Genomic DNA, 21,262 nt, shown 5'->3' with positions numbered 1-21,262 from the left:
TCCTTAATTGTAATTGTGGCATCCGTTTGAAAAAAGCTTCAGTTTCTATTGTTTTTTTCTCGCTAACATTGTCTCGCGGCACATCTTCTACACCTTCAGGGGTTGTGTACATAATTTTTAGCAGAGGAGGCTCACCCTTACATGAATCTACTAAAGTCCAAAAATCGACCCCTCTCCCCCAAAAACCTCTCACATCTGCTATTTCCAGGGCAGGGGTAGGAAGAGCGAAGGAAAGATGGTCGAAGTGCTGGTGCAAAACACAAAAGTTAGTGCTCCTTATTTTGAGGAGCTCGTAACGTGTGCGGCTGCCCATGATTGTTAATGCACACGATGCTCTCTTTTAAAAAAGCAGTAAAATATGTTAGTTAGCCTACAAAATAGGCAGTACCAAACAAAATATTAAGTTTAGGCTACAGATAACCCTATGGCACTTGGCAGTTAAGTCCCACCGAAACCAATACTGTACATCTTACTTCTAAACAGGCATATATATAAGGTTGCCCTGTAAATGTGTGCCTCCTGGATGAAAGTACAGTATGCATAAAGAGGCCAAGATTTAAAAAAAAGATTTAAAATTTTGTTTTATAAGGGAAACACACACTTGAAACCAGTGTATCTGGAACCTGCAGTTTTGAGGAACAGCCTCATTCCTAACTAATGCATGGCAGCAAAGTGTCCTGCAATTGTGTCCAGCATGTGACAGCTAACTCACAAGGCTGGACAAACCCTTGGGCAAAAGTGGACACATTTGTCACACACCTTTCCTTCCTGTGTGGTTTCAATCTGGGCAGCTATGCCAGTAACCATGGCAAGTCTGTGCCGGTCACTTTTCTTCCTCCATCCCTTGTTATGTAAGTCCGATATTAATTATTTCAGTTTTAATTACAGCGTCTACTCTGTGACTTGCATAACAGAAGCAAACCTAAATGCAGAAAGGATTTATACAAGAGATCACATATGCTAAAACTCAACAACGGACAGTTGCCGTTTTTTCCTGTTCAAAACAGACAACTGGAAAAGCAGCTCAAGATATCCTATTTGGATAATTGCTTCCCAGGAATATGTGTACAGTGGTACCTTGGTTTATGAACTTAATCCGTTCCGGAAGTCTGTTCTTAAACCAAAGTGTTCTTAAACCAAAGCATTCTTTCCCATAGCAGCTTGAGACTCAATTTACAAATGGAACACACTCCACAGAAAGAGGAACATGTTCTGCTTCCAAGGCAAAGTTCACAAACCAAAACACCTACTTCCGGGTTTGCAGCGTTCTTAATCCAAGTTGTTCATAAACTAAGCTGTTCTTAAACCAAGGTACCACTGTATTGTCATCAATGTTTCTTTAGAAGGATAACTAAATGGGCCTTTTTATTACAGGTGCTTCAGACATGTTTCAGTAATGCCAAGTAGCATCTTTCTCCAGTTCACTACAGTATTTTTGAATTCTAATAATATTCAGCCTCTCGCTGCTAAAGGTTCATCAGAAAGGTGAGAAATATGTGAATGCTTTGCAGATCACAGCTTTAAATAAGGTCTACTAAATCTTTTTTTTTAAGCATTACTCTTTACTGTTCTGTAAACCGGATCCTGCTATCTTAACTGGATTTGTGGCTGGGTTAAAAGATATGTTGCAGTCCAGCCCAGTGGGATTTCAGTCCCATGAAAATCAACACCTTAAAACGATGCATAAAACCTGAGAAGGATGCCCTGACCAGTTCCTTAATGCAGTTGTGAAAAGCATCCCAGGACAATCATTATAAATGAAGAAGCTGATAAATTAGTATTAATCACATGGTGATGATGCAGCAGCAAGCAGATTCCAAATACAAATATAGGTTTGCTTCTAAGAGGAACAAGGCGATTAATTTCCCCCCAAGACTCATACAACATAATCCCTTTAGATGAAACAAAATGTTCAAAATCAGTTTCCTAATCTCATTTCCATCACTGATCCTATTAACCGCCTGGAAGCAAAGCTATTGTTGGCTCAGACAGAAACGATGCACAACCTCTCGCCATGTACATATAGCCAAAACACTCTCCCTCCTTCCAAACCTTGATATCTACTCTACCAGTCCAGAGATTGGCAGGGGAGTGATAGAGCCATGAGTGTGGGGACAATACTATTCTGTTCATTTATCAAACTACTTGGGCACTGAAGGCTTAGCAGTGGCCCTCCCCATGGATCATTTTTATGCATGTGTGTGTGTCATAGCTGTCAACTTTTCCCTTTTCTTGTGAGGAATCCTATTCGGAATAATGGAATTTCCCTTAAAAAAAGGGAAATGTTGACAGCTATGGTGTGGGTGGGTGTATGAAAAACTTGGTGAAAAACTTATTGGTGAAAAACATCTATTTGTAGTTTTAATGATAATAATAACAATAATAAAAACAGGCTGCTCAAGATGGCAAATACGCTTTAAAAATGCTAAGATTGTTTTGTTTGTCATCCTCATTCTGAAAACATAAATTGCTGTATATAAGAGGCTGCTGTTACTATTAGCCATTCAATGGGTTTCAATGCCATACATAATTACTTGGGAGTAAGCCCCACTAAACACAAGTAGTACTTCTAAATCAATATCCATAGACATAGTCTCTGGAGGTATGCAGTTATTTCTGATGAATCCATTACTTGATCCCATTCAAGAAAAATGTTCTTAATTAATTGCATTCTACTGCACTAGCAGATAATTATCCATAAGGGCTAAGGAGTGGTTTGACTGTGTAGTTTTCAGTATTAACATCTGTGTCTGATTTCCCAATGTGTCTGATTAAGGGGTTGGCGAATTTCTATTCACCAGAAACCTCTTATTTCTAAGGTCAGGAGGTAGACACACAACAGGGTAAATATCTGGGGTCCACTCATTTTCCTTTAGTGATATGGGTGCTCCTGAGGATAATTCAAACTGACCACACAAATCCTGAAAGGATCAGGAGCCAAGCCATGCTTTTATCATTTGAAGTTTTTATTTATATAATTAATCAGTCTGTGAGGTTTGTTTGCCTGGGCCTGTCAGTCAACATGACAATGAATGAGTTTTATACATTTTCACACAAATAAAATATTAGTGCACTCTGCTTTTAGATTATTTAGGTGTCACCACATTTTATTCATTTATTGACAACATTTATACGCCATCTAATAACTGTTCTCCAGGCATAAAGCAAAAATTAAAATACTGTACGATAATAACCACAGGACAATTTTTAAAAGTAAACAAACTCCATTGTAAAAATTCAGCATCATAATGTCAGCAGCAGAATAAAGCAACACAGATGGGGGGAACCACTAAAAGTATCCAAAAAATATTAATAATAATAATTTCATTTATGAATAGCTTCGCATGAAGCATCTTGAAGTGATTTATAATATTTATATGAAATATCTAAAATACAGTGGATTCAAATGTTAACATTTCTGAAAGTCGGGGGGGGGAAATAAAAAGCTTTCAAATTGCACTGAAATGTCTAGAAAGAAGGCAGCATATCAGATTCTTTGGGGAGGGTGTTTGATTACCAACCAGAACCTTTACTGCAAAGGAGACCTGCATGCTTATGTTAGATTATGTTAGATTTGGGGGGTATGCCTCATTTAAGAAAGCGCCTGTCAGCTTCACCCATGGATTTGTAAGAACATACGTTTTTTAAAAACCTGCTTTCTGATTAATCCCAGGTACCAGTAAAATATATTATTAATTAATAATCTAATTAATCACTTAACTAACAGTGCAATCTGATGCATGTCTCACCAGAAGTAAGTCTCTCAGGTTTGCATAGGATTGCAGCTCTATTATTTAACCAATCCATAAACTCACTTATATTGTTAAAAAAACAAAACATTCCTCCAAGCAGCAGCCAGCTATTATGTAACTGACTCACATATCACACAGCCATATAAAATCCTACCTAGTTATTGCAAAGGAGAAAGCATCACTATCGTATCAGCAGTAGATCTCCATTTTCAAATAAAATATGAGAGATTCGGGAGTTAAATAAGCTTTTGGATAAGTTAGTTTACAGCTATCATCTCCAAACACATAAATCTGACCCCATTGTCTGCAGTAAAGGATAGTGAAAACCCATTTCCTACAAGGACCAACAGCACCCACAGATGATTGTCAGTACGTTTTATTTCAACTCTTCATCTTCTTCAACTCTTCATAATCTAGTTTTGTATTGGGGGATGTGCAGAAAAAGGCACATACTTATCTGCCTAAGGCTCCAATCACAGGATTGCTAAGTTAAATAAGTACCACACATTCCCTATTAATATTCATGTTAGTAGGAGCTACTGCTCTTCTTGCAATCTTATTGGTTTATACTCCCATATTTCACAAAGGCCAAACATTTTGCTCCTACTTTCTCAAACCCAAATTGCAGGGATCTGCAAGGAACAAAGTGGGGGGGGGAATCCATATTTCTATTAAATAAAAAATGCAAACACAATTTTCTCTGCAATACAGTAGATACAGTATTGATTTGATAATAATGGCTGAACAGGAGAGGGGACATCTCAAGTACAGCATAGTAAGTTATTCTTAGACAACAACCTATTGAAAGCTTGTACACTTTTTGAAATTTATATTTATTTCTTACCATTATTCATAGTGTTTCAGTTTAACATTACATAGTCAGCTCTACCTTGCATAGCAATTTCTTTTAAAAATGCATTTTTTAAAAAAAGCATGCTTAGCAATAGAATAACTGTGCCAATTTTCAAGGCATCAGCTGAGTTCTTTGTTTTCAGAAATCAGATTGACATTTCCTGAAATGGAGCAGATTCACTACTGCCATATTAGGCGACTTTACTTATGCATGGATGCAGAACAGCAATTCAGATCCCACAGGAGGGAAATAGGTGACCTACATATTGGCTCCGGACATCTGGTGGCTAACTCATCCCTCCCCCAATCCTTTAACACTTTCCTGCCCGCTGCGCTCTAACACACAAATACGCAGATGCTCTCTTGATTGCAGAAGATCTGCTTCATAACTCTGGTATGACGGTTTCATTGGTTTCCTGATGGACTCCAGGAAAAGGCTGGAGTTACTTCCAGAAGGCTTTTTTATTTCGATCTGCATTAAAGAGAAAACTAAAATGGCAATATTAAAATTGTGTCTCTAGGGCATGCCTGCGGTTCTGACAGTCTGTCACCAGAGGGCCTCAGAACCCCACCTGATCAAGTCTTTCTACACATTGCAAAAACAATGCAGAGACTGGCCCTTAGAAGCTATCCCACAATGTTGTCCTTTCAGATCTATTCTTTCTCGCCTGCTGCCATCTACTGGACTCTAGCACGTCCCCCCTCCCCCCCAGTGAAAAGTCATTGCTCAGGGTTTAAAAATCAAGGTTAGGGTTTTGCCGCCTCTTCTCTCTGCCATTTGGGACTCACATAAGCTGCACATGGCTTCCTTAAGGACTGTCGCAACACCTTTCTTCAGGCATAGCGTGCAGTTGGTTAGCAGCGCATGCTGGAGACATGCGCAAGCTCAGACCGGAACGGAAATTAAAAGAGCTGCAATTCCCCGAGGGGCCGTGCACTTAACATGCTTGTGGCCACAGAGTGTTCTTTGCACTGCCCCAGATGCATCATCGTCCTTTCCCAGCTGGCCTGGGCCTCACACAGATGGCCTGGAAGAATGTCGAGAGCAGAAAACCATAAAAATGGGCTGGGCACACTTAAAAAACAAAACCCATGCACAGACTGCATAAATGAAGACATCAGAGACTGGCATGGGCGAAGCTGGAACAAAGAGTGGGATAAACAGGAGATTGCGTGCAGATGTTTGCTGTTCAAGGGGCAAGCTAGTCTTGCGTTTCTAAATGAAAAATCCAAGATGGAGGCAACCACATCGGCCCAACGGTAAGAACAGTGGTGGGCTCAGTGGTGTTAGAAAAGGTCACTAAGCAACTGCCAATGCAATCAGCTTGACTGCATGGTGGAAAGCCTGTAAGCCAAGACTCACGTTTGGGGCTCTTTGGTGAGAGAACCCTAACAGAGATTTAACACGGGAAAGAATGCAACAAAATCTGGAAATAGAAGCTGTATAAACTTTACATGGTGCCCTTTCTAGTGAATCCCAAAGTGCCCCTAGCACAAAGATAGATCTCATGTTTGGCAAGTTAAAAAATGGTTTACTTACAGAACTCTTCAAAGGTCAGATTCATGTGCTTTTCCCATACAGAAGTCAGAAAAAGTTGCAGTAAAAAAACTGCTTGGTTAAAAAATGGCAAAAAGTTCCTAAAATGTTAGTTTCAGACTCCATTCTTGTCTGAAACAAAAGAGGCTGGCCAAAGCCATGTGGCTGGAGGGAGCAGCTCTGAGCTCCTCATGCACCAAATTCATAAGTAGACTGAGTATAACAAAAGACTGGTGTCTAGCATTCAAAAAACCCCTCAGCTTGCATTAACTAGCCACACACAAGGCATGCAAGCTCCACCCCCCAGTCGTTCTTAGACTTCTTATTGGGTGAGCAACACAGCCAAGCAACACAGTTGGAGCCTCCCTCCTCCCTGGCCGGCAGGGAGGGAGGGAGAGGAGCTGCTTCCTTTGAAATTTGAGGGACATCATTTAAGGGACATTTAAGGGACATCCATCAATAAGGGACAGCAGCGGGACATGGCGCTGGAATAAGGGACTGTCCCTTCAAATAAGGGACACTTGACAGCTATGCCCAGAGATGGTGGTGGCCCTGGCTTTCAGAGTCTTCTTCTTCTTGTTCTTCTTCTTCTTGTTCTTCTTCTTCTTCTTAATTAAGGAAGAATCCCTATCCACTAACTTCAACAAAAAAACCATCACATACCATATTTCACATACAGTCTGAATTCCAAAAAATAGTTTCAGAAACCTACTTACAAAGATCACAAAAAGAGCTAGCTAAAAATTATATCCAAAAACAAAATAATAACAAACAGATATAAAACTATGTCATCTTGGGACCAACATAAAATCCGGGCCTGGATTCTTACAAGAGACGAGGCCATGGACCGGGCACAGTCCACTACAGCTCGCCTCTCCATGTGGCTCCCTAAAGTGAAAGTGGTAAGATCACTTGCCAACTACTTGATAGACCTGACGGAGCCCAATTTGAGAAGAGCGTTTACTATGGCCCGTTTCCATTCTATACCCACGGCCTTCCTGCAGGGGATTTACTCTAAGACCCCTATTACTCAGCGTTTATGTCCATGCACAATGAATGAAGTAGAGGACTTCATACATTTCTTTTTCTACTGCCCTATTTATGAGCCAATAAGACCTAAGCTCCTCCTCTTGATCCCGTCCACCATTACATCTAAGGAAGACTGTTTGAAATCGCTTCTTGTGGACGCAAATCCCCAAATTTCACATGGGGTGGCAATCTTTATAGTGCAGGCTCTGAAACTCAGGGCTACTCTGACTGGGTAGTGAGTCCTAGACCTGGACCTGTTTTAATTCTTTTTATTACTTTTTCAACCCAATGTGCCGAGCCTATTTTGGGGCCATTTTATGTTTTATATACATCCGCACTTTAGATTCTTGGCGCTGGCAACTAAATCTTTACATTATTGTCTTAGGGTAATTTAAATGTCATTACGCCAGTAATATCGCTTTGAATTTTGTTTGGTTGCTTGTCTCTAGTATTTTTGTCTTATTTTGCTATGGCTGTATGCTAATGCAATAAAGGTTTTATTATTAAAAAAAAACAAAAACCTATGTTTTCAGTTTAATATCTTAGAATATAATCAGACCAAAAAGGCAAATGGGTGTTTTGAGGTCTACTAGTACAACTGGGAAGAGCTAAGGTAAGTCAGTAAGGGCCGCCAAGTGATTTCAAATGCATCAGACTTTGTTCCTCCTTAATCTCAGGATGGGGACAAAACTATAATTAGTCGGCTCCAGCTGCCATTGACTCTGGCTCCATTTATTGCTGACCTTCCACCCTAGCAGGCCCAATAAGCGGCAACCACCATTGGGGAAAACATTCACCTCCATTACTTAGTCCTCCAGGGGCAAGCAGAATTTAAATTTGTTGGGTTGATGTCTACTGACGGTACCCATAGTGGGGACAGAAAAGCACAGTGCTCAGCAAAAGAAAAAAAACTCCTCTTGCTAAGGGTTTCACAGAATGGAATGCTTTTTCACCTTTGGTGGAAAAAAATGGAGATCATGCTTAGGGACCCATCTGGTCCTTTGGAAGGAATAATACCCATAAAAGATTAAAGATGAGGGTAGAAAGCAGACATAGGGATGAAGGGAAGGCCAATAAGTATGCCCAGGTGACTTCAAGTTTGATGGCTTTGGTTTGGCGTTTCAACATATTTAATCCCCCACCAAGTTAAAACTGAGTGCTTTTGTCTGTGCTGCTACCCTCACACTGGACCCCACGGCTGACAGGAGACCCTTGTGGGAGTGGTGCAGGCTGTAATGCTCATTTCTCTCTCGAGCCTGCAGAGAGGAAATACATACCTGCCTTTTCCAGAGTTGTGATTTGCTACCTGTTGTGTGCCGCAGCACCTCAGAAATCTTCCCTGTACGTATGGCCTGTGGATGCTTGGAGGAAATAAGAACCAGAGGGAGAAGGGGTCTGCAATTGCATCAGTTCAGCCCTCCTTATTATGATGCCAGCATTAAAGAAGATTGGGCAGAACTAGGGGTGGAGGGTGGAAAGAGAAAGTTATTGGTCTGCAACCACTTTCCTTTCCTGAATGCTCCTAAAAAGGAAGTTTACAGGGGAAATACCTCTTCGAGATGAGCTTCCATGTGTTCTGGCTTCTGTCACAGTATTTTGTTGTGCCAGTAGCGGTTTAGTCACGCTGGCCACATGACCCGGAAAGCTGTTTGCGGACAAACGCCAGCTCCCTCAGCCTGAAAGTGAGACGAGCACTGCACCCAGTCCAGTCGCTTTTGACTGGACTTAACCATCCAGGGGTCCTTTACCTTACCTAACCATGCAGACTAACCAGCCTCTTGATATTCACCCATATTGATTTGTTACACATGCTGATTAGACAGATGCAGAAAGTGATGGCTTGCGCTGGTGAATGTATAGGAGAACTGCTCTCTAGAACTGCAAGTCCAGAACCATGTACACAATCCCCTAGTTATTTATGCATTCTCAGTTCATCGGAAGAGAGTGACACCCCACATTCAGGAAGCAGGAGAGTGTCCAACCCTCCTCTAGCCTCCTCTCCTTTGCTTTATAAGGAAGGAGGACAGCTCCAGTCACTTCGCTAATTAGAAAAACACACAAGTCTGGGACAGCAAATCTCACCAAAATGTAAACTTGAATCCTAAACCTCTTGAGGTGGTGGGTGCTTGCCAGGCTTCCAAAGAGGGAATTACTATGGCAGTCAACCTTACTGAGCTGAAGACATTCTTTCCTGCCTGAGTCAACTTTTTAGCTGCTTTCCCCCAATTTCTTGCAAGGTTTCTAGGTGTTCCAACCAGCAGCAAATTTTTTTTAGGGGGTGTGTGTGTATTAAATTGATCACATGTATTTGTGCTTATATTTGCTGAGCGGAATGGGGTATTCTGTTTGCAGGATGCTGAGCTATGAACAAGGATTGTTCATGATTTAACATGAAGCTGTCTCAAGTAGTCACCAGCCCAGTCCATAGTGCAGGTCATCTAACTGATTTGGTTTTTGTCTCTGGTGACCAGGTTGACGGTCTGGAAAAAAGAGGGGGTTTCTACGAGCCAGTTGTCATGGTCATAAGTTTGGGCTAAAAGCACTTTCTCCTATAGGGATGGGGGACCCATTAGGATGGTCGACTCCACCCCCAGAGACTTATGGACTCTAGTGGGTTCCTGAATGTTTGAGGTGATCCCCTCAAGGTATACTGTGAAGTTGCATGCAATGAAACAGGCTGCATAACCCTTTGGGTCCCTTCTAACTCTACAATTCTATGATTTTAAATGTGGCGTCTTATCTATGGTGAGAACAACCCAATGTTTTTGCATGATAGCTACAGTGAGCCAGACTCTGTTTCAACTGTTTCTGCTACAAAGAGTAAGAAAGCCCAAAATGGATGCCTGGACCAGAGCAAAACTGGCAATTCCAGAGCGAAGTGCTTGGCTGTTTGCAAGAAATGGTCAGATCAGACCATGGCAAGTTTCCTAATAAAGGCAAGCAAAGCAAACAGTCCACATGAGCAAAATTATTTCCAGATGCAATAAAATGGAAAAGACTGTACAACCTGCAAACAAAACTTATCTAGCCAACAGCTAGCCAGGGTACGAAAACAATGTTTAGATTCCTTTGAGAATGAGAATCTTTTAAGGACCGGAATTTTTGGATAAGATGGCGTTCAGATTCTTTTTTCTCCTTTTTCTAAAAAGCTTGTGGGTCCAATCAAATGCAGCAATTCTTGTCAGTAGAATGAAGTGTTGCATAGTAACTGGTCTTGAATCTGGACTGGCTCCGAAAGTGCACACTGAGCCCGATAGCCCAGATAAGGGTCAAAAAGTCAGGTCAAAAATATATATTTAACTATACATTTTAAAAGAACCTTTTGCCTTTTTAAGAACCTTCTGATTCAACCAGCATCCTGCTGTGCCTAAGGAGCCAAGCTCAAGATGCTTTAGAGCACAGAAGATGCAAGTGCCAGAAGTAGCAGTGCTTTGTGGGATTTACGATGTGACCAGGAAGGCCCATGGGTCTGGTTACGAGAGTCAGCTCGGCTGCTCTGCTGTCTGCTCCCCAACTTGGAAGACCAAAGGCTAAGCCACCCTTAAGATACCCAGGGCTGCAGATGTACTTCAGCATATGAGATGCAAAGGGGTACTGAAAGGGTTAGAAAAGCTTGGGGAGTGTGTGAAAAGCCAGCCACAGAACGGGGGAAACTGCATAAAACAGAAGTTGCATATTGGGATAGCAATGCCCTACCCACTGCTGAGAAAAAACGTTTCGTCAGGGAGAACTATGCCATCTTGTGGTTTTATTATATGCCAAGTAACCACATCCTCAACTCTTCCTCTGGGACTCCCACAGTGAGCACAAGGGCAGCTCAGTGTAAGCTGTCAAGTGCTGCAAACCAGAGTACAAGGACTTTGCCATGCCTTTTTGTGAAACAAAGAAGAGAAAGAGAGGATTTATGGGCGTGCTGTTATTTATCTCTGGGTTGTTCTGCTCAGTTTCACAAATCTGCCTGTATGATTATCTGGACAGGGAGAACCCGCCAGCTGGCAAGGTTCGCCTTGAGCCCCATCCCAGATGTGTCCATTTTCTGTTTTCAATTGTTCAACACATTCACTTTGTGTGTGTCCAATCAAATGCACAAATATGTGTACAATCCATGCTCATATGTTTGCACAAAGTGTCTCATCTGGAATTGCCATTTCCAACAGCTGAACTGCTATCCAGTTGGAAAGAGCAGAAATAAGGCGGCTTCAATATGAATGCCGTGCAAACGAACTCTTTTGGAGAAACGTGGTGCTTTGAAATGATACAAACTAATTGTGAGCCCTAATGTAAGGCAGCAGCTTGTTGCTGTAGTCATAAATTAGCAAGAATGAATCAACACTTAATTATATATTGCTGCCCCGTAAACTTAAATCTATGAAATTTCCTGGAAAAGCGTTTTCAGTGATTACAAAAAAAAAGGAGGGAAGGTTGACAACACCACCGCAAACTTCAACACAACTTTAAAACTGTTCATGCAAAATGTGTTCACCAACATTAATGCATTATGAAAGGGTGGGGATTCAGCCTATAAACTTCAGAAAGAATAAAACCAATATGCACTGGGAAAGATGCAGCAAATAAAATACGATGTAACACGCACCAATTTCTTTTGAAAGTTTAACACCAGGAGGGAAGAAAAACCCACTCTCAACAGTATTACATGAAAAATCATTTATGCAGGGAGGTGTCAAACAATCCTCCCCAGAGTTTGAATTACAAAACAATGCCAACAAAATCTATAATACAAAATGTAGAGAATTAACTTTACAGATGTTTATTTATATATGAAGCCAGAAACTTGAAACAACACTTTAGCATTGGTGATATGGAACAATGATAAGTTGCAGTGTCAAGGTTGCGTACTGTATGTTCAATTTTATGACACAGTCCAGCCCAACTGGACTTTGCTCTGTTTTGTTGCTTGCATACCAAAGTGTGGGTGTGTATGTGCAGTTAAAAGGGTATTTTCAACCAGTCGTCTTTATAGAATGCCACATTCTATAAACAGTGATTTTAATAACTCATCTGCTGGCGATGCAAAGAACTTTAACCTAGTGTTATTAAAAAAATTAGTAGTAACATGAATGCCAGACCTTGTGAGGAACATGTTAATCTAACTTCATAACTGGTACTTTGCAGCAATCGCATACAAAAAACAAAAAGTCACATACAATTTTATACTGAGAGCATAACCGGTAAAAATATGAACACTAGGACTCCCAGGAAATGGGGATACATGTTGGTTAGTGGAAGTTCCCTTGAAATAGAGCAAAACTCCCCCACAGGATACTTTGAAGTGTTTGCCACAAATCACACCAACTTTCTAAAGTCAACATTTAGTGATGTTGCATTAATGATGTCCAAATAAACTTAATTCCACCATCATACGGATGCCTTTGTTTGGAATGACTTGAGCATTAACACATTTTTGCAGCATGATGCATGCTGAAAAATTAACCAGTGGAACACAATGAGTAAGAGGCAACTTGCTGTTTAAGGCTTTGTTATAATCTGCCCAAGTCAATATGCTAGGCTGCTAAAAAATACCAAAGGCACTTTTTTCCTGTGTATGACAAATTGTGTCTACAAAAAGGATACAAGTATAAAGCTAAAATATTTAGGCTGTTTGCTGAGTACATTTTACAATATAAATATAAAAAAGATTGGCGTGAGTCTATTATAACCATTCTTGGCAATATTTGTATATATTCATGTCCATTTACATTAGCAGCAATTGCAAGAAATATTTAGATACAATACAGAAAGCAGCCTGGGTTTCATTTCTGTGTAAAATGCCCTCTGAATTTCATGTGGAACAGCAAAGCACTACCCCCATCTTCAAAGATGTCTTCCTTGGAGTCACCCATTTGCAACCCAGAAATGCCCCCATTTCACCTCTAAGATTCTCACTGCAGTGTGCAATGAGGCAGCAGCTGCTTCTCCTGCTCCCTTTCTCCCCATGGTTCTGTCATCTCCCTGGTGCGCCTACTGAAATGGGCACAGTACCAGGTGTATTGCACGGCAGAAAGAGGCAGGAAACAGAAGAGGTAGAAGTTCTTGTGGCTGCCTCGCGGCACCTAACAAAGCAAACAGATTCAAGGGGGGTGGATCTCTAGGTTGCAATTGGCTAGCCCCATTTTTTATTTTTATTTTTGCTTCATTTTGTTCCAGGCCAATAGGTTTTATTTATTTATTTAAATCCACAACTGTTCTGTTTCTAATTGCAAAATACTTCAAATTACATTATTTACAAAGTATTTTCCACAGATAATATTTTACAAGTAAGCTCGACCTTACACCCTTCTTTCCACAGCACACAAGCACACATGCAGGCACACATTGAAAAAGTTAACCACAGGGGATCTCTCTGGGGAAATGGCTCCTGGCCTTAGGCTGCAATCCACTTCCTTGTGAGTAAGCCCCAATGAACTCAGTCGGACTTACTTGCAGAAAATTATGCTTTATTTTTCAATAGTTTCTTTTCAGGTGCAAGGGTAAACTAAGCAAGCTTTTAGGTCTACTTTTTCCTCTAAAAAAAAAAGGCACGTGTGTATGCCAGGCTGCTTGTCAAGACTAAATTGACTTCCAGGCTGGATCAGGACATGTGGTTAGTGCATCTATCGGTAGGCAACAGATCTGAGAGCTTTTAAGAATCAGAAACTACTTTGTGGAAAAAAAGGCTTGCCACTGAGCTTCCACCTACCACCTCAAAAGAAATTAAAAGTTTTGGACAAGTGTTCTTGGGTGAAAGAATGCCACACACAGCCAGTGACCCCGTTGCAGGGAAGTATTATAAGATGTCTGGACATGGTTGTACCAACTTTGTCTGAAAAGAATGTGCTGCTTCTTGGGTTTTAATGTGCAAAGCTGAAAACTTACAGTGAAATCAATCAACATGGATCATCTTGTTTGATAGCACAAGGCGAAGTCATCCCCTCCCACACAAAAAAATCTGTGCTTGAGTTCAAAGCATCATTTATGCAAGCCAATTATCTTGCCATTTCTGCAATTAGATGTTTCAGTACTTAGTTTCAAATTCACTTTTTAAAAATAAATAAATTGAACGTTTGTCCAAAATTGATTGTTTGACTTTGTGTGTCACATATTCCTCTATGCCGCAGTGTGTTGCCCTGAGATCTATGTCAAATAAGGAAATGAATTCTAGCCTAGCCCACAGTACTGACGAGTATATATTTAAAAATTAAAATTCAGGGCTGCGCAACAAACGCTTTCATGCTGTTCATTTACTGGAAATGCACTTGATGGCTCTGCTGGCTCAAAGTATGTCAATTACAGGCAAACTATAAAGCAAAGACATTTCTTCTCAGAATACAAGAGCCCGGGGTTATCCAATGAAACTGACCAATATGAGGCTCAGAACATACAAAATGAAAGACTTCTGCACTCATCACAAATTCTAACTCTCCATTAGTGGGGAGTTTGTGAAAGAGGGGAGGGGAATCATGTTTCCATGGATATACTAGACGGAAAGGTGACCCCAAGTGATGAAAGTGTGGCATGCACTTCTCTGCAATTTGCTTCTTTGAAAATGTTGCAGCATTTCATACCAAAATTTAGTAACCACGATCCTGCAAATTATTAAACAGGCTTGTTGAAATCAATGGGCTATAACTCAAGCGACGCAGCTTTGGTAAAGAAAACCAAACATAGTATTTTCTCTGGTTCTGTGAAGACCATGGGATGGATGCAAATGAATTTTACATCTCACCCTTGGAAGAAAATGAAGCAACAGTTTACAAAATCTCACGCATGTGCAGAAACTACTATAGGACTGGCCTACACTAAGAGCAACAGTAGCTATTTCCCATCTGCTTATGGTTCCCTGTTCTGCTCACTGCACAATAATGTGTTTCTGAAAATGTAGGGGAACATCCCCAATAATTTGTGGATTTATTTTCCTTCTTTTGAAATCAGCAGTTTATTGAAATATCTGTCTTTTAACGTTCATTGTCACTAGCAAGACAGCCATAAATTAGGCCTGCAATGTTAAGAGTTAAAATAGCAACCTCTTTACAAATGCCACATGAAAGTTTAAACACAGTTATGCTGAAGTCAAACAACGGGATGGAAATCTCTCAACTGTAAAATATACATGCATGCTTTGCTTATAATTTAGATGGATATGAGACAATTGGATATGGCCTTTCTTTCCTGCTTCTCAGTTTACATCATTAATCAGGGATTTGTTGAGAATACTTAACAAGTTAAGATGCTATTATGAATGACTTTGACCAGAGCCAACTACATGCATTACCGCAAGCAGAGCCTGTGCTGGAACTGCTAGGAGAACTCTCATGTCTATGGCACCCTACAGTTTATAGGAGCAGGATATTGATTTTGTGGTATCCACAGACATTTGCAGTATTTGTGGCGTTAGCATTTGCAAATAATTATAGTTCTTCATCCACCACGCTGAAACTTTGCAAGAGAAGGAAAGGATAATTTCTTGAGGGACATACCCCACCCCGTCCCGCCGAATCTAAGCATTGGTTCAAATGCTTAGGAAGCACAGATTTAAGGAAAGGAATGGTAAGATAAACATCAGAACGTCAAACTCCACCCGCTCAGTAAGATAGGAAATATTGGCGAGGGTTTGGAGGAGTTTCACATCATGCTCAGTAAAAAAAAAAAAAATGCAAAAAAATCAGCTATGAGTTCAAAAAGGAACATTTTTCATCCTTGTCAGTGCCATTAAGGCTGTTCAAAAGTCTGCTGCACCTGCTGTTCTGCAGCTGTGAAAACATATTGTGATTTTAGTTCTTTCTTTCCTTTCCTTATCATTACTTGTTCATATCGTAGCCCTCACAATACTTAAGTTTCCAAACATTCTGTACAAGGCAGTCAAGTCTGAACACCGAAAAAGGCAATCTTAGAGGCAGATAGCACAAGACGTGTTGCTCTCTTCCTAAGCACAGATTTGAAATGTGCCCTGATCCAGCAGGTGTGGGAGAGCCAAATGTCAAGAGGAGGCTTGCTTATTCAGTTTCAAATAAAGGACATGCTTCAAATAAAGGCTTGCTTATTCAGTTTCAAATAAAGGACAGATCTGTGGATGCAAAGTGATGAGAAGAAGCCCATTGAAGCAAAAATGTTTTACAGAGATGCACCTCTTCATGCAAATGGAGCTAGATGAAACACACGAGTTTCAACGGATTAATCAACTAAATCTGCGCAAGTCTGCAGGTGAACTAAAACAATATTTCTGGGGAAAGTGTGCATGCTGCTTATAGATGATGCATCCTGATTTTTAAGACAGGCATCATTCCAGAAAAGGCACCCCTTCCAGCATATGACAGAAGAAAATGTATCTGATATCCATTAATCCGTACACAGTTACATAATTCTGTTGCTCAATGAACTGGAGACTTTTTTTTTAATCAACTAAGTATGTGTGTCATAATTTTGGAAACAAATTTCTTTTTATAAAAGCTTGGAATTTTTGTGCGAAAACTCAATGGGACAACAAAAAAGTGGACCAGGGTGGGGGTGGGGGTAGAAGAGAAATCTCACAGAAGCTGGCCCATTGTGACCTTTTAGATGAGCATGATAACAAATAGTGGTATCACTTTTTGCATTTTCCATTTCCATTTCTATCGTAGGACACTCAGGTTCTCAGAACCCTGACAGGACTGTGTGCAGCACAAAGGTGTCCAGTGGGCTGGCTGCATGATTATTTCATCCCAGCGAAAAGTGGTTTGCAATGTATAAAGTGAGAGCGAGTTTCAGAATTCCACCTTGACCCTGGACAACTTTCTCTGGAAAGCAAATGATGGAATAAAAACAGTGGGGCAAACCTTTTTTCTTTTTCTCGTTTTCTTTTGGAATGCAACATCCCCAAAGAAAAGTACGTTTTTTGTGGTTAATTACCTACGATCAAGTAAATAAAAAATAAAAATATCACCTGCAGGTAAAAAATATCCCGGATGTGTATTTCAAACAACTTTGCCATTCATTCACACAGTATCTTTACTCCCTCTTTTTTGTTACTTGACGCGCACACACCCCCCCCGCCGCCGCTTGTACATTCCCCTTTACTGAATCAAAACAGCAATTTCAAAAGCTCCAGGTATCTACGCCCCATTTCCCACCTCCTTTGGAGGTCGATTTAATTTTGTGACTTCAATGCAAAGGCAAAATATGGCACAAAAAGAATGGATATTAAGTTAAAAAAAACAACAAAAACACAACTTATAAATATTATTCCGCTGTACAATTTTCACAGCCCTGGCCCCACCCGTTTTTATTCACATTTTTAAAGTTCCCGCCCCATTTTTTAGATCATAAAATATATATTTAAAAATCTGTGTTCATATTTAAAATATATTTACAGGAAAAAGATAAGTTCCTTCTGCTGAAATCATGAAGAGTCTGTACAAGGGGACGGGGGAGGCGGGTAGAGGTGGAAGTAACTTCGCTCTGTGGCGGGAGACGGCGGGCAGCTCTCTTCTGCTGACATGTACTGGCTGCGAGGGGTAGGAGGAGGGGGGTAAGGGTCTGAGTCTGAATTTAGGTCTATGTAGTATTTATTGGCTTTCCACCGGCTTGTGGTGTAGTCACTGTCACAGACATCAGTGCTGCACGGAGTAGTTGGTGGAGCTATCCCCCGTATAAGATAGGGCCTGAAAGAGAAAATTAAAGTTAGCTGCATCATAAAAAAATATGCTCCATAGCAGGAAAATGAGTTATTCTTCCTCTTTATCTGCATCAATATGGTCAGCTGAAGGAGGCAGCTGTGATAGCGGGTTTTATTTGCATGTCACATTGCCATAGTTAGAAATAAACTCTTGTTTGCCTGCTTCGTCCCACCACCGCTCTTAACTTTGCCATGCCGCGAGAGAAACAAACCAGAGGCTTCCTCTTTCTCTCAAACCACAGGTGCTAAGCCAAGTATAAACCTTGCCTGTTCAAACCTTCTGCTCATGACACGGAGCAATGGATCCAAACTACAGGAAAGAAGATTCCACCTAAACGTTAGGAAGAACTTCCTGACAGTAAGAGCTGTTCGACAGTGGAATTTGCTGCCAAGGAGTGTGGTGGAGTCTCCTTCTTTGGAGGTCTTTAAGCAGAGGCTTGACAACCATATGTCAGGAGTGCTCTGATGGTGTTTCCTGCTTGGCAGGGGGTTGGACTCGATGGCCCTTGTGGTCTCTTCCAATTCTATGATTCTATGATTCTATGATCTGTTTGGAGGGAAACAGACTGTGCGTGCCAGTTTGCACATATTGCTCAGCCAGCCCTTTAGTTTGCCTCGGTCCTGTATACCTGAAGGAGAATCTCCACCCCCATCGTTCAGCCCGGACACTGAGATCCAGCGCCAAGGGACACCAATGGTGGTTCCCTCATTGCAAGAAGCTAAGCTACAGGGAACCAGGCAGAGGGCCTTCTCAGTAGTGGCGCCCGCCCTGTGGAACGCCTTCCCATCAGATGACAAGGAAATAAGCAGCTATCCTATTTTTAAAAGACATCTGAAGGCAGCCCTGTTTAGGGACGTTTTTAATATTTAATGCTGTATTGTTTTTGACACTTAATTGGGAGCCGCCCAGAGTGGCTGGGGAAACACTTGGTGAAGAAAAGTTTGAGAAGCCCTAGTGTAGGTCACGGAAAGCATTGGAGCCAACTCCTAGGGGCTGTGGGAGCTTCGGCCCCCACAAAGTTGATGGGCATTCCCATTCTAATGGTGTGTGTGCAGTGCACCATGTGATCGATTATGTGGGGCGGGGCTTACCTGGGCCCCCACAATATTTTATTCAAGTTGGGATGCCTGATGGAAAGGATGTTACTCCTAAGGGCAGAGTTGTGGGCATAGCCAGGCCAAGGCTAAAACACTTCATTCTTGGTATACCTGTAAACAGGCTTAGATCCCAATTCTGGGATCCTGACAATTAAAATGTAATAAGGAGACAGCTAAAGCATACACATTAGAGAGAGAGAAATAAATTCAATACTATAACAAAAGGTGATTCATGTTAAACCTAAGAGTAGATTGGAAACTGAATGAGGGAAGAGCCTTTCAAGCTTTTGAAGACTGAACTTTGAGGAAGTTCATTCTGGTTCACTGACATCACCTTGCTATGAAGAATTCAAAAGAGAGCTTACCTGTAAGATCTTGCTGTTGAAGGAATGTTTGAAGAATAGAACATTTCTGTGTTATAGAGGGAGCGATCAGTGGCTGGTGAAGGCGGTGGATTCAGAATCTGTGGAAGGATAAAATAAGTCTTTTTCTTTGTCCAAGTCATGCTACCAACAGAAATCACCCTGGCTCTTGTGTACAAAGGTTCACAAAAACTGTTTTTTACAAAGTTGCCTCGCGTAGCCTTGATAATGGGAGTACAAAGGTTGTATGAGTCTGCTCTAAATCCTTACTTCTTATTAGAATAACAGAACCATGTTATTAACATGCATCAATTGTTTCTGACTGTAAACTTACAACATGTATTGTCCCAGAAACCACTAACTTTGTTGCTAATAGGTTGACTAGTAAACTGTTTACCTTCCCTGGCAGCAATTCCCTGGGCCTCAAAGAAACATTTTGTTAACTGGAAAAACAATGCATTTAACGTTGAACCTTCTGTATGCACAGCAAGTGGTTTTGAAACTGTCCATTCCTTATGAACTGCTATTTTTCATTGTTTTGGTTATGTTTTGGACTTCTTCATAGGTTGCTGGAAATTCTGATTGATCAATACATCTTTTTACAAATTTTAACAGTACCTGGTCTATTTAAGCATCCCTCTACCCTTTTCATTTCCAACTGGTCTTAGCCATATAGCTTTTTAAAATGCAAATTGTGGCTGGAATTTCTTCAAGGGATTAGTATGGTCATACCTTTTCTGTTTTTAAAATGGTATTTTCTTCTGTTCTTTAGATCATTTGTTTGCCAGAGTCGTACACACAGACTTCATTTGCTTTCTCAAATTTCTCTCTTATAAATCTAAAGGCATTTGCATCCTAAAACGGCTTTTAAAAAAAGTTTCTTTAAAATTTGTAACTTCTAAAAATTGTAAGGGTTTCTGCTGCTCTTCCTTTGGATGATATTAAAAAGGTAGCCTTCAGTCATTGCTTTCCCCATATATAAAGGGCAGAAAGAAGAGTTTGGCCACTTGCCATTCATTGCTTCTGCCCTGCAGGAAAATGTCATAACGTCACTCAGTCCATCCTAGCTTTGACAAGAGCAACTTGGATTGACTTGCTCAAGGTCACAAGAGCCAGCAGCAGAATGAAGAAGCAGCTTGTAACGTCCAGTTTGACCCTGAGTTGCCATGCATAGCTGGGACAAGGGCACAGCTGACTGAGGATTTGTGGGGCAGGGCAGTCCCCTTAGGACGGCTTCTGAAGCATACAACAGAATCAATTGACTGTGCTGGACCAACCAGTCAAGTCTGCTCTCTCTTGGATTCATCACAGTTGTTTCTCCCATCCTCTTGCCTTCTCTATAACAATGGCTGTTTTTTCATTTATGAGAAGAGGATTCAGAGGATTTGGGTCAGTTCACAGAGATCCAAGACAAAAATCAATGCAAATAAACAGCAGGAGAAACGTTTGACTTCTGAGACTCCCCATCATCTCTGACCAGTCTCTCTCTCTCTCTCTCTCTCTCCCAATCTCTCTCTGTGTTCTTACTTTGGCACACGCCTGTGGGATGACACTGTGCTGCTATAACTGCCTTACTAGGTCTGCAACCTCAGAAAGTTCACAAGGAACAGAATGATTACACTTAGGTAGGGGGTGGGGGAGATACAAAACCGCAGACACTCAGAGGAATGTTCTCAAAGGTCATTATCTGAACAAAAAAATGTGTGCTATAAAATCTAACACTCTGTTTACTCATTACCAGGCTCAGTGATCATCCTGACTTCTCTGGGATTTTTCCTGAAGAGAAAAGCCTCATTATTGCTCAGTGAACTGAAGAAGAGAATGCCAGACACCTTCAGAGGGCATTAGGCTGGCCTGCAACTCATAGCCAGCAACTTGGAATGGTTTTTTTAAAATAAAAACAAAACCAGCTCATTCCTAACAGCAGAGGCTTATTTCTGAGTCATAAATGTGGAGATAGGGGCACAAAACGGGAAACATAGCA

General features: G+C 41.0%; 1 protein-coding gene and 2 long non-coding RNA genes across 3 annotated transcripts in view; 2 read left to right on the top strand and 1 right to left on the bottom strand.

Moving 5' to 3' along the window:
- The first annotated feature begins 633 nt into the window (after positions 1–633).
- LOC308475721 lies at positions 634–21,260 on the top strand. Its single transcript, XR_013985373.1, has 3 exons — positions 634–851; positions 1,375–1,485; positions 21,020–21,260. It is a non-coding gene; the product is annotated as an uncharacterized lncRNA (long non-coding RNA).
- On the top strand, positions 10,590–16,607 carry LOC308475717. Its single transcript, XR_013985372.1, has 2 exons — positions 10,590–16,154; positions 16,199–16,607. It is a non-coding gene; the product is annotated as an uncharacterized lncRNA (long non-coding RNA).
- Positions 16,622–21,262, bottom strand: part of LRP5 (LDL receptor related protein 5) — a gene marked incomplete at its 5' end in the record, with an annotated part of 68,795 nt that continues 64,154 nt past the window's right edge. Inside the window, 2 exons of the mRNA XM_081002765.1 lie at positions 16,622–17,804; positions 19,282–19,379. Coding sequence (XP_080858891.1) covers positions 17,543–17,804; positions 19,282–19,379 — 360 coding nt within the window. The 3' untranslated portion in view covers positions 16,622–17,542. The remainder of the gene's footprint in view (positions 17,805–19,281; positions 19,380–21,262) is intronic.

Source organism: Podarcis pityusensis (assembly GCF_964106645.2).
Source record: "Podarcis pityusensis genome assembly, chromosome: 1".
NCBI classification, from domain to species: domain Eukaryota; kingdom Metazoa; phylum Chordata; class Lepidosauria; order Squamata; family Lacertidae; genus Podarcis; species Podarcis pityusensis.
Note: the sequence above shows the minus strand (reverse complement) of the source record. Positions and strands in the feature narration are given on the sequence as shown.